Raw genomic sequence first — 12500 nt, forward strand, 5'->3', positions numbered from 1 at the left:
TTTTTCCTATATTACAATGATAGTCTCAAACAGCCAATTAGCCTACATCCCCAGAGGTGGAGGGGCTTTATAAACTTCCACAATCAAGTTTTGTAAGCTCCCTTCTTTGTTTTGTTTAATGGCAGTATAAATACTATAGCAGTCTGTTGTGCCATTGTATGACCACAAGGAGGTGCTCACACGCTTTGTTTTAATAACAGCTAACAGGTCAAGAGCTATGGACAAGTAGTAGTCTTGCAATGTAATGTTCTTATCGTCATGGTTGAATAAATGGGATCTAACGAGCTTGTCACACAATATACTTTGTTTTGGTTGCATGTAACTTGATATTTGGTGTGCCTACGTAAACTTTGGTTTAAGGAAAAGTGGGAATTTGAAACGTTAAGCCATGAATTTTCCTTTAGGTAACATAATAACATAATTGCATCTATTACTGGAACTAGTCCGACAAGCCTTCCATATAACCACCTTAGACAGTTGTATAAGACCGTTAAGACTCTGGCTTTTACACTTTCTTATACAAGGACAAGGCAAAAAAAAAAACTTTCTTTGCCAGTTTTGTGTCATACAAACACAGTTGTGTGTGTGTGTGTGTGTGTGTGTGTGTGTGTGTGTGTGTGTGTGTGTGTGTGTGTGTGTGTGTGTGTGTGTGTGTGTGTGTGTGTGTGTGTGTGTGTGTGTGTGTGTGTGCGTGCGTGCGTGTGCGTGTGCGTGCGAGCGCGCGTGCGTTTGTTTGTTTGTTGGGGGGGGGGGGGGGATTTTGCTGTGTCAGTGATCACAACCAGTCCATCTTTTATCTGTGTCTTGAGAGAAGGAATGAGTGTGGCTGGAAAACTACTTGGACGAGTGTTGGCTCCACAGAGCAAAAAACAGCAAAGAGTAGCAGAGGTCAGAGAGAACTCATTACAGCAGAGCCACACTGTGAACAATTATGACTAAAAATAAGAATCAAAAGGGAATTAGCAGAAATATAAAGAAATATATTTCATACGGAGGTAAGGTTCTGGGTTTGACCCTCCATGTTCCCCAGCCTTCCCCCTACCTATCTCTTAAGTAGCATTTTTTTGGAATGGGTTGAACACTGGCAAAATGAATTAATGGTAACTATTCTACATGGACGCCATTAGCTGCCATTTCAATTGTTATTCTGCTAATTCAATTTTCAATTGATTTGCACTAAATGTTCCTTTTGTAACACCACCTACATTCACTGGGTTGAATAGGGTGTTATAAGGTGCTGTAGGCACGATTTAAGAGCTTTACTTTGAATGAAACTTGTTAGAAACACCATTATTATTCAGCAGTGAGTTGATGAAATGTTCTGTAAGAATGTCTGCTATCCTTGTATGGGGTTGTTTATCTTTAAAACCTTGCCCTTTTCTGCTCTCCCCTTCTGCACCTCTGAAGTCCCTCCTACAGCAGCTTTAAGTGTGAACATGGTTCTGTGCCTGGTTGAGCTGGGCGGTGGCCGGCTCTGGGTCTCCGGGCCCGGCCAGGCGGTGCAGCAGCATGTCTCTGAGGCCCGTGGCCAGGCCCAGCAGGGTCTTGGGGCTGGGGACCAGGTTGAAGGGCACCGGGATGGTCCTGCCCTCCTCGAAGTAAGAGAACCACAGTTTGGCCCTGGCAAACTTCCACTCCACGTCCGCGTCGTTCTGCCTCCCGTTTAGGGGTGAGGGACGATAGGGGTAAGGCAGAGAAATAAGTAGGTATTATAAGGGAATGTTTTGGACCCATATTGTTGGCCTCATAGCATAATTTCCGCCCTAGGTCATATTGTGGCCAAATTGTGATATCTAACCTAACTCTACTCTCCTTTTGCTGCTGATTCAAGGTGCCTCATTGGCTATATCTTAAGTCAATCAGAGTGCTTTTTACATTCAATAATCATTATCACTCATTTTTTACGCCAAATACAAGATGAACCTTAAAATATGACTTAGGCGAGTATGCTATAAGGCTTGACATGTGTAAACCCTTCTATATTTGTTTTGCCTTAAAGTTATTCTAAAGATAATGTAATCAGAATCAGTGTCTAACAATTGCCTAAAATGAGCAACGTTATTAAAATAACGTGGAGTAATTGTGTAATTCAATAAATACATGCACGCCATTTTGATGCCATCCCTTTTTCCAAAGTGTCTTACAACATCGTGAGATGATAACTCTTAGCATGAGCGGAACGGCCCGAGGGCCAGGAAACAACCCCTCCATCCTCAAGGTAGAAACATGGAGAATGGACGCACTCAGGGTGGATCCCTTCTCCCCGGTCGTACCTCGATCTCCTGGAAGGAGCTGTTGATCATGGCGATGAGCATGTTGAGAAGCACCACCACCATGGTGACGTTGTAGACGCCGTACAGCACGTAGCCGATGTTCTCGATGAACTTGTGTCCGTTGTTGATCACCACTGAGCGCACCTCGGAGAGGCCGAAGATGGCCCAGAACAGCGTCTTGAAGCTCTCCTCCAAGCTGAAAGCCAGACACCGGGACACACCGTTGATCACCTTCGTTGTTTGTCATTGGCCTCATCATCATCAACAAATTCATTTAACTTCTGCACTGTTAAGATTTATTTTAAGGTGACATATTATACCACCAGGTTTGAGTGTGATTAGCCGTTACAAGCCGTTTTGAAAATCTGCCCCTTCTGACATCACAAGTGGGCGTACAGCACACATCCAAATAAATGTGTGCTGGATAGATCAGTCTACCAGCCTACCCAGTTGACTGTAACAATCTTTGCCATCTATCTGGCATACATCTAGGTATGTCAGAAGAGGCAGGTTAAATAATTATCAGTACAAATGAGTACAAATACTGACTTTTTTTTATTATTTCCTTCAATCCTTTTATTTCAAACTTGTATATCACAAAATATCAAAAACACAATCATTGTATTTACATGATCGGCTCTACCTCAATGTTCTTATAACACGGTGACTGTGTCAAAGTGTGTGTGTGTGTGTGTGTGTGTGTGTGTGTGTGTGTGTGTGTGTGTGTGTGTGTGTGTGTGTGTGTGTGTGTGTGTTTGTGTGTGTGTGTGTCTCCTGGTGTCTCACGTGGTGAAGGCGTCGTTCTCCTTGGCCCCCAGGTAATAGGAGTAGAGGTTGAACATGCCGATCATGAAGGCGAGGAAGACCAGGATGAAGATGACCATGAACTTCATGATGTCCTTCACCGTCCTGCCCAGCGAGATCTGCAGCGGCCCGAAGCTCTCGTTGGCCGGCAGGATGTAGGCGATCCGCGAGAAGCTGAGCACCACGGCCACGGCGTACAGACCTTCCGACACCAGCTGGGGGTCCGAGGGCAACCAGTCCATCCGCGCTACAGAGGAAACAAGGGAGAGACCGCCACGTTATTCCTAACTGTCACAATCAACAAATACAGGAATGTGTGGCGTGTTCCTCTGATGCTGTTTGTAGTAGAGCCTGTTATGCAAGTACTAACTATGAACTATAGTTAGCCACCCATTATAGGGAAGGAGGTAGGCTGGTCAAGTGGTTGGCTCCTAGCTGACGGTTTAGGTTTGAATCCTAGTTTCTAGAATTGAAACTAGAAGCATCCCTGAGCAAGATGCTTACCCTTTGATGCTACGAATTAACAAGGTAATCTTGGGAAAAAAGAAATCAGTAAGCTGCTTTGGGTTATGAATATTGGGAGCTGTGTTTGTGTGTCCCTTGCCGAGGGTGAAGTATCTGAGCTCCGGGGGCAGCAGCGAGAGGTTGAAGGCGCCACTGTAGTGCTGGTGGACGACGGTCTGGGCTGCCAGGGCGTGGCTGAACGCAGAGAAGCGGCAGCTGAACGACGCCAGGAAGATGGCCATTATCCCGAAGTCTAGAAAGTTCCAGGGCTCCAGCAGGTATTCCCCCGGACCCTGACTCCAGATCTCCTTCACCTCCGCCCAGATCATACCTGCAGTAAGGGGACCCCCAGGAAACACAATGCTCATGGGCAAACTGGGTGATGACCTCGTCATGACCTTTGACCCAGGATACGAGTAGTCCTCGACAATGACCCTGGATATGAGTAGTCCTGACCTATGATCCTGGATATGACTAGCCCTGACCTATGACCCTGGATATGAGTAGTCCTGACCTATGACCCTGGATATGAGTAGTCCTGACCTATGACCCAGGATATGATGAGGGTCTCCATCCAGGTGAAGGGGGTGGTGGTCATCCGGTAGAGCAGCAGGGGGTCCGGCTGGGGGGCAGAGGGCCCGCCGGCGGGGGGTCTATGGAGGTGGGTCATGTTTGCCAGCAGGGGGGGTCCGGCGAAGCGGTCGGCGGCGTTGAGCACCAGCAGAGCCAGGAAGATGGTGAAGGAGGAGGCGTGAGCCACGAACTTCATGAACGGACTGCGCATCACCCGGCCCAGCTGGAAGGAGAGAGAGAGAGAGAGAGAGAGAGAGAGAGAGAGAGAGAGAGAGAGAGAGAGAGAGAGAGAGAGAGAGAGAGAGAGAGAGAGAGAGAGAGAGAGAGAGAGAGAGAGAGAGAGAGAGAGAGAGAGAGAGAGAGAGAGAGAGAATTATTATGATCTCCTACCTTACTGCAGGAAAATACCCAGTAGTTAATATCAATTGTAATATCAATATTATGATTTAATACCTTACTGCAAGGGGCTACCCAGTAGTTAATATGAATTATAATATCTTTATTATCATATTATACCTTACTGCAGGGAGCTACCCAGTAGTTAATATCTTTAAGATGATGCTGTGCCTTACTACGGGGGGCTACCCAGTAGTTAATGTCTATATTAAGATGCTGTACCTTGCTGCAGGGGGCTACCCAGTAGGCCATGGCGAGGGCGGGCAGCCCCAGCGCTACACCCAGGACCACCAGCAGCTTGACGGCGGTGGTCTGCTGCCGGAGCCCTGGCAGGCTCTCGTACCAGATGCTGAGCAGCTGCTGCTGGCAGTTGGGATGGGCTACGAACTGCAGGACAAGGCACAAGGTGTGTGTCAGCGGGCATGTCTACGTCTGTATGTGTGTGTTTATTTGTCTGGATGTGAGTGTTTAATTGTCTGTATGTGTGTAATGGGATGTGCTAATGAATATGTGTGTGTGTGTGTGTGTGTGTGTGTGTGTGTGTGTTTGTGTGTGTGTGTGTGTGTGCGTGTGTTTGTGTGTGTTTGTGTGAGTGTTTATATGTGTACGCACATCTATGCACTCATGTGAGTAGCGGGGAGGAGATGGGTGGGGGATGAATATTTGTGATTGTGTGGGGGAGTTAATGTGTCTGTCTGTGTGTGTGTGTGTGTGTGTGTGTGTGTGTGTGTGTGTGTGTGTGTGTGTGTGTGTGTGTGTGTGTGTGTGTGTGTGTGTGTGTGTGTGTGTGTGTGTGTGTGTGTGTGTGTGGGGGGGGGATTTATGTATCTGTCTGTCTGGGTGGGTGTCTGTGTATGTGTGTGTGTGTGTGTGTGTGTGTGTGTGTGTGTGTGTGTGTGTGTGTGTGTGTGTGTTTGTGTGCGTGCGTGCGTGCGTGCGTGCGTGCGTGCGTGTGTGCGTGTGTGTGTGTCTTTGCGTGTGTCTGTGTGTATTTTTTTGTGGGAGGCAGAGAAGGATGTCAGGCTATAGTATTTTACTGCCTCTATGACCTTAACCAGTGTTTCCACTCTAGTCTGTTATCTATACTGGAGGAATGAGGAATGAGGCTGGAGAACACAGCAAAGTGCTTCTCGGGAGGCTAGTTTACAGACCAGTAAAACCCAGCCACAGATAGTGTAGCTTAGAAGCACCCTGGACAGTACAACATCACACTATCTTATAATCAACACACTGCTTTGTGATGTTAATGTTGCAACACTAATATTATACCAACATAAGACAAATGTGATAAGAATATAGACCAATAAGACGCATAAGACATACACATAACATCAGCGTACGAGACACACATAATACATCTTGTTTATTACTTAGTTTCGTATCAAAGGTTCTATTAACCTTGGGTTTCACAATGCCAAAGTGACAGCAACATAAACCCAAAGATATACCAAGAAATGTAACACTTACATAGCACAGGTCTAACATATATGTCAGACCACCATAACCCCAATTTAACACCAAGGTAACATAACACCTAAATAAGAAACATTTTACGCCAACATAAGACCAACATAGGACCAATGTAACACCAACAAAGTGGAGGCATACTTAAGGACCACATGCTACACCAAAAAACACCAATGTAAGACCGACATAACACCAACACCCGACAAATTGAACGGCGGCAACAGCCAGACGGGAACACATGACGAACGTCGCACCAACCTTCTTCAGCTCGTACTTAATCGCCAGTTTGAGGCGGGTGAGGGAGGTGCGGACGGGCGGCTCGAAGCTGTCCTCAAAGTGCGTCTCGCCGCTCAGGATGGCCTCCACCTCCTCGGTGCTGCGACAGAGGTCCAGCAGACCCACCACGTAGTCTTTGCACTGCGTGGACAGGCGGTGGTAGTCATTCTGCAGAGACAAGGTGAGAGAAGAGGAGGAGAGGTGGCGTTAAGCGAGTGTGTGTGTGTGTGTGTGCGTGTGTGTGTGTGTGCGTGCGTGCGTGCGTGCGTGCGTGCGTGCGTGTGTGTGGTGCCATTCAGGAATGCAATGTGCGTTATTGTCATTATTTCTCATTGCCCTGACCTGCATCCTTAGACCCTAACTTCATAAGTACACTACCATCCGAGGTAGGCCTACCCTCTCTCTCTCTAGGTACCTTAGCATGCCGGTGTTAGGCACTACAGGACTACTCCAGAGGGAGTGACAGGGCGCAGGCCAGGGCCAGGCCTGTGCTGTGTTCTCCTCTCCCTCTCAGCTGAGAACCCTCTCCAGTCTTTGTTCCTCTCTGCTTCCTGGGCTTATAAAGGCGGGTCGGTTTAGAGGCAGTGTGGACCAGACCACTGCACATTATGTCAACCCGATGGCAAGAAGAGTAGAAAACGACAACGTGCACCGACCATGTTGCCTCCTCTTCTATGTTTGCATGCGTTTGAGCGCGTGCGCGGGTGTGTGTGTATTCACATGCATGTTGTTTGCATCCATGGGTTAGGGTGTGTTTGCGTTTCCTGTGCACGTGTGGTTTTTTTTTGTGTTTGCGTGCATGTGTCTCCGTGCACATGCACGCATGTCTGAGTGTCTGGGCTTTGTGTGTGTGTCTGTGCTGTGTGTGTGTGTGTGTTCCCAACCATCCCACCAGCCTGACCCTCACCTTAAACTCCTTCTCGATGTCGGCCAGCACGGCCAGCTCGTTGCTCAGCTCCAGGGCCGCCAGTACCGGGTCCTGATTGGACAGCGAGAGGTAGGCGGGGCTGGCCAGCCCGCGGTAGGCGTTGATCCTGGACCGTGAGTGGCTGAAGGAGTCGTACTGCTGCTGGTAGTTGCAGGAGTCGCAGCAACAGAAGTAGTCGTGGGGGGGGTCGATGGTGGCCCCCTTCCCCAGCAGCGTGTGGACGATCTCGTACTCCTGGCAGTGGGCGGCCAGGATCACCGGTGTCACGTCGTGGGAAAATCTATGGGAATATGAGCCAAACACACACACGCACACACATCAGGGACGAACCTGATCTGTCTTACAGACCTCTAAGAATATCCATGGAAGAACATCCTGTGGGAACAGGGGCATGTGGTATCACCCACCCCGACCCCATCTCACCTCGACCCCCCCTCACCCCTCCCTCTCCCACGACGTAGGGGAAACTAGTATGTACATCTCGAAATGATGTCATCATCTACAACAGCATTGAGTAGCCAAGTGTTAAGTTATGAGGTTCCTTGATAGATTTATAAATTGTGTTTAGTTATCTAGTCTGTTAAACCATAGGTCGTATCTTAATATATATATAGCGGTTATGATGCAAAGACTTAACTGCATCCTCCCTCGATAGAGCCATTGGTCAATTCTTGGCTACAGTAGAAACTTGGCAGTAAAACATGAAGGGCTCTACGGAATAGAACCCACGTCATCTCATCTAATAAAATCCAATTTTATCTCATCAAATCTATTAATCTAATAAAATCAAATCTAGTCTAATCTAAATATATTACAATATATTCTAACATAATGTAGTCCAATCCAATCTAATGTCCTGGTTGTGTGGTCTACATGTAACATTCCATTCTAACAACATTCCAACAGTGAAAAACTACAGTAACAGTTGAGCAAATCATGTAAATATTTATGAACAATAAACACTAGGAAATTGCTCATGTCCTGTTGTGAAAGGTGCAATAAATAAAGTTTAACTTGAAGAAGAGGCGGCCCGTCTCACCGCGTCCCGTCCTCATCGTACGCGTAGAAGTCGTCCAACATGTCCGCCTGGGCCGGGCTGGCGGTCAGGCGGCGACTGTCTTTGAAGGACAGGTGAGCCAGCAGAGCCTCTGTTATACGAACATACCCCTTACCTAACGCACACAAACACACACACACAGGTACCCCTTACCTAACGCACATAAACACACACACACAGGTACCCCTTACCTAACGCACATAAACACACACACACAGGTACCCCTTACCTAACGCACATAAACACACACACACACACACAGGTACCCCTTACCTAACGCACATAAACACACACACAGGTACCCCTTACCTAACGCACATAAACACACACACAGATACCCCTTACCTTACACACCTAAAAACACATAAAGACAATTCTTGCCTATTACACCCAAACACACACGCACAAATACCATTTAACTAACCCACCCAAACGCACACACAGAAACCCCTTAGCTGACGCACTCTGACACACACAGATACCCCTTAAGTAACCAACCAAATCACACACACATTGAACACACACACACACACACACACACACACACACACACACACACACACACACACACACACACACACACACACACACACACACACACACACACACACACACACACACACACACACACACACACACCTCCAAGCCTTCAGTCAAAAGACAATTTTCTAGTATGGCAACATACTAGACAATAAAGCTTTTTGAATCTTGAATCTTGAATACCCCTTACCTATCGGACCAAAATACACAAACACACACACACAAACACACATGTATAAACTATAAGATGCAATGTGTTCTAGTGCCTTAGAGAACACTTATCTCTTTAACATGTGTCATATGATCTTTAGAGATTTCTCCAAAATACATGGTGGCTTGATGACAAACTGAGCGTGCTCAGATGTGTACACACTGATACAGACAAACACATCTTACTGATGGCCAATAGAAGGGCATCACCCACTCGTGCCAGGTCCGTTCTGCCTAGCAACAGCTCGGTCACCTCCAGGTGCTCGTTGGCCACGGCCAGCTGCAATGCATTCTGGCCCATGTAGTCCACGGCGTTCACGTTGAGGCTGGGCGAGCGCAGCAGCATGCGCCGCACCTCGGGAATGTTGCCGTACTCTGCGGCCTCCAGGAAGTGCTGCTCGGCGTCCGAGGGGGCCGAGAGCGGGGCGCAGAACATGGAGGCGGGGCCTCGCAGGACCTGCCGCCGCTTGAAGGCGTTCAGCCGGGCCGCTGATGGCCCCTCGCCACCCCTACCGACGCCGTCGCTGGGGCTGTCAGTCAATGGGAGGGACGAGGTCATTAAAGGACCCCTCTGGGAGAGTTTGACAGGAGGTCCCCACAGTTTCTACACTGGTATTGAGCAGAAACACACCACCGTAATCTGTGAAACAGCCTCCAATGTTGTACTTTTTGGCCATAAAGCCCCTTTAATTTATGTCCTCTAAAAGTGTTTATTTTTGCCACTGACATGCACTGACATGTAAAGGATCCCTACGGAGAAATACTAATATATTCTTTATTTTTTTCTTGATCCTCTCTGTTTGTTCTCAACACTTCTTCGCCCAGTTATTTTACATGACACTAAACTACGCTTTCTGTCATCCAACACGCAAACCCTGGCCGGCCCCCTTGTCTCCAACTCTCGCTCACCTTCTTTTTGAGCAGGACATGGTTACACACAATGAGAAACAGACAGGATCAGGGTCAAGAAAGGAGTTATATTTCAGTGTATGGATCCCTTCTATGTGGCCAAAACAAGCACTTTGGGGGCCCTGTGTACAGTACACTGACGGGGCCCTGCACCCCAAATGTTTAAAGCACTTTCAGGGGTTATGGTTGCAGTGTTCTCACTCAATACAGGACCAATTAAAAAAATAGTAGTCCCTTAGGCTCAAAATTATGGGAATATAGTTTTATACAATATACCTTTCATGTAAAGGATGTCTTAAAACGTCAGATCTTTCGTAAAATAAGGTTTGCGCAATTTTGTTTGCGTTTATGTGCAACTCCTAAATATTTTTGACACGGATCACCAGACTGCAGGAACCTTCTGCGTCTCTGCCACTAATTTCAGTGTTAGATGTCTGGTGAAAAGAAAGCTCACATCACTCGAAGATCAAATCCCAACCGTTTCTGTGTAAACTGTAAATTAGTAAAAAAAAACTAAATAAATGAGGTCAAATGGGGGTCAAGTTACCTTGACTTCTTACGTATAGTATTTTAGTGTTTGACAAATAATAATTTACCTTGTCCTTTACAAACTCAATATTCAACTTTTTGTATTTAGTTTAATATTAACTTATTAAGTATGATGTTTGAAAACTGATTTGTATTCTCATTCTATTTCCGAATCATTCTTTTGGGTAAACAGCATTCTTAATCGCTTGTTAAATTCCTTTGGAATATTGAAAGGCCCTATAATATAAGGCCTTTAAATAATAATAATCATATTACTAATACAAATAATAATGATACATTTGATTTATATAGGGCCTATATAAATCAAATGTATCATTATTAGTCGTATTAGTAAAATGATTGTTATTCATATTGTATTTTTAAAAACAATACAACTAATAATATTAATAATAATATTTTTTACACTACACAATAATAATTGATCATTGTCTTGTTGTTAAAATGATTATTATTTTCATATTTAACACTAAAACCAGGCACAATATTCCTACAGCACAAGGCACTAAATCTTATTGAGAAACTTATTTACCAGTTTCTAAGACATTAAATGATTAATCGTACAAAATAGTCTAAATCAAACATAACTCCATGCAACAGCCTGAGATAGTCTCATCTTCCTTGCTAAACTAAACAAAAAGTTATTTCTGGTCCATCTGTCAGCCCTCAACAGAGCTCAGTAGAGCAATAGGCAGTGTTGGTTTACTAAATAAATACTGTAATACACTGTTGTTCTCCACAAACTCAAGAATGCTGCATTTGAAGATGAAATGGTAAAACATGTGATTGAGTTTACACCGTTTTTTTTCCACAAACTGGAAATATGTTGCACATTATTGGCATTTTAATGGAAAAAGTTCAATGTTATCGTGTGTGTGTGTGTGTGTGTGTGTGTGTGTGTGTGTGTGTGTGTGTGTGTGTGTGTGTGTGTGTGTGTGCGTGCGTGCGTGCGTGCGTGTGTGTGTGTGTGTTTGTGTGAGCATGCATGCGTTCATGTGTGTGCTGTCATGTCATTGTTAACATTGTATAAGATTGCTGTAGAAGTGCGCCAGTACTCACCCCAGGCAGTGACCGGAGCAGCAGTTTTCAGCCTCGGCACAGTCACCATACATGAGGAGGTTGTCGCGGCTCTGCGCCCTGGTTGGGTTGCTGTTACCTGGTCTGTTAGCTCCACGCCGCGCCGCCCGTCTCTCGTTCATCCTCTGCTGTAGCCGACCGACAGAGGCTTTTACCTCACATGCCCAACACACATCGCCAGAAGAACATTCAGCATCTATCTACCCCTCCTCTCTCCCTATCCCCCCCCCCCCCACTCAACCCCTCCCTCTCTCTCTCTATCTGTGTCTCTATCTTTTGTCTCATTCCTCCAATAGTCTCTGTTCCACTTCTCAACCACTTGTTTGCGGTCCCTGGTCCCCCTCTCTCTGGACCGAGTGCTTCCTCGCTATGGTTGAAGGTGGGGAGGTGAGAGGGGGCCGAGGGAGTATAGGTTTTCATGACTGGTTGAGACGGATCGATATATGGAGTGAAAGCATTTTCTGGGTGGGCAAACAAAGGTTTGTGTGCGTTTATATTTTCAGCATTGTTGTTTTTTCATCTCCTAGTAGACCTCTTGGCCTATCAGCAACTGCCTGCCTTGAGTCTAAACTAATTGTTAGCAATAAATGTTGAACTGACAGTTTTGAGACTTCATCAAGATAAAGATTGTGCGTGTGTGTGTGTGTGTGTGTGTGTGTGTGTGTGTGTGTGTGTGTGTGTGTGTGTGTGTGTGTGTGTGTGTGTGTGTGTGTGTCTATATCTGTACGTGTAGTTTTCCCACACTCCAGAGGGATACAGAGGAAGCAAGGTCTGCAGAGAATTCCGACCCTTAGGATTCCCATCTGCACTCATTCAACAACACACACACACACACACACACACACACACACACACACACAAACACACACACGGGCACACACACACACACACACACACACACACACACACACACACACACACACACACACACACACACACA

At 46.2% G+C, this 12500-nt stretch overlaps 1 protein-coding gene across 1 annotated transcript in view; it reads right to left on the reverse strand.

The window, feature by feature from the left end:
* LOC115546535 (short transient receptor potential channel 3) overlaps positions 1 to 11764 on the reverse strand; it is a 13118-nt gene extending 1354 nt beyond the window's left edge. The window contains exons 1-11 of the mRNA XM_030360096.1: positions 11543 to 11764; positions 9215 to 9558; positions 8261 to 8393; positions 7201 to 7501; positions 6276 to 6461; positions 4773 to 4937; positions 4125 to 4377; positions 3682 to 3912; positions 3060 to 3324; positions 2274 to 2469; positions 1449 to 1652 (exon numbers count right to left, since the gene is read on the reverse strand). Coding sequence (XP_030215956.1) covers positions 1449 to 1652; positions 2274 to 2469; positions 3060 to 3324; positions 3682 to 3912; positions 4125 to 4377; positions 4773 to 4937; positions 6276 to 6461; positions 7201 to 7501; positions 8261 to 8393; positions 9215 to 9558; positions 11543 to 11682 — 2418 coding nt within the window. The 5' untranslated portion in view covers positions 11683 to 11764. The remainder of the gene's footprint in view (positions 1 to 1448; positions 1653 to 2273; positions 2470 to 3059; positions 3325 to 3681; positions 3913 to 4124; positions 4378 to 4772; positions 4938 to 6275; positions 6462 to 7200; positions 7502 to 8260; positions 8394 to 9214; positions 9559 to 11542) is intronic.
* Between the last annotated feature and the right edge of the window lie 736 nt (positions 11765 to 12500).

This window comes from Gadus morhua, chromosome 7 (genome assembly GCF_902167405.1).
Source record: "Gadus morhua chromosome 7, gadMor3.0, whole genome shotgun sequence".
Taxonomy (NCBI): domain Eukaryota; kingdom Metazoa; phylum Chordata; class Actinopteri; order Gadiformes; family Gadidae; genus Gadus; species Gadus morhua.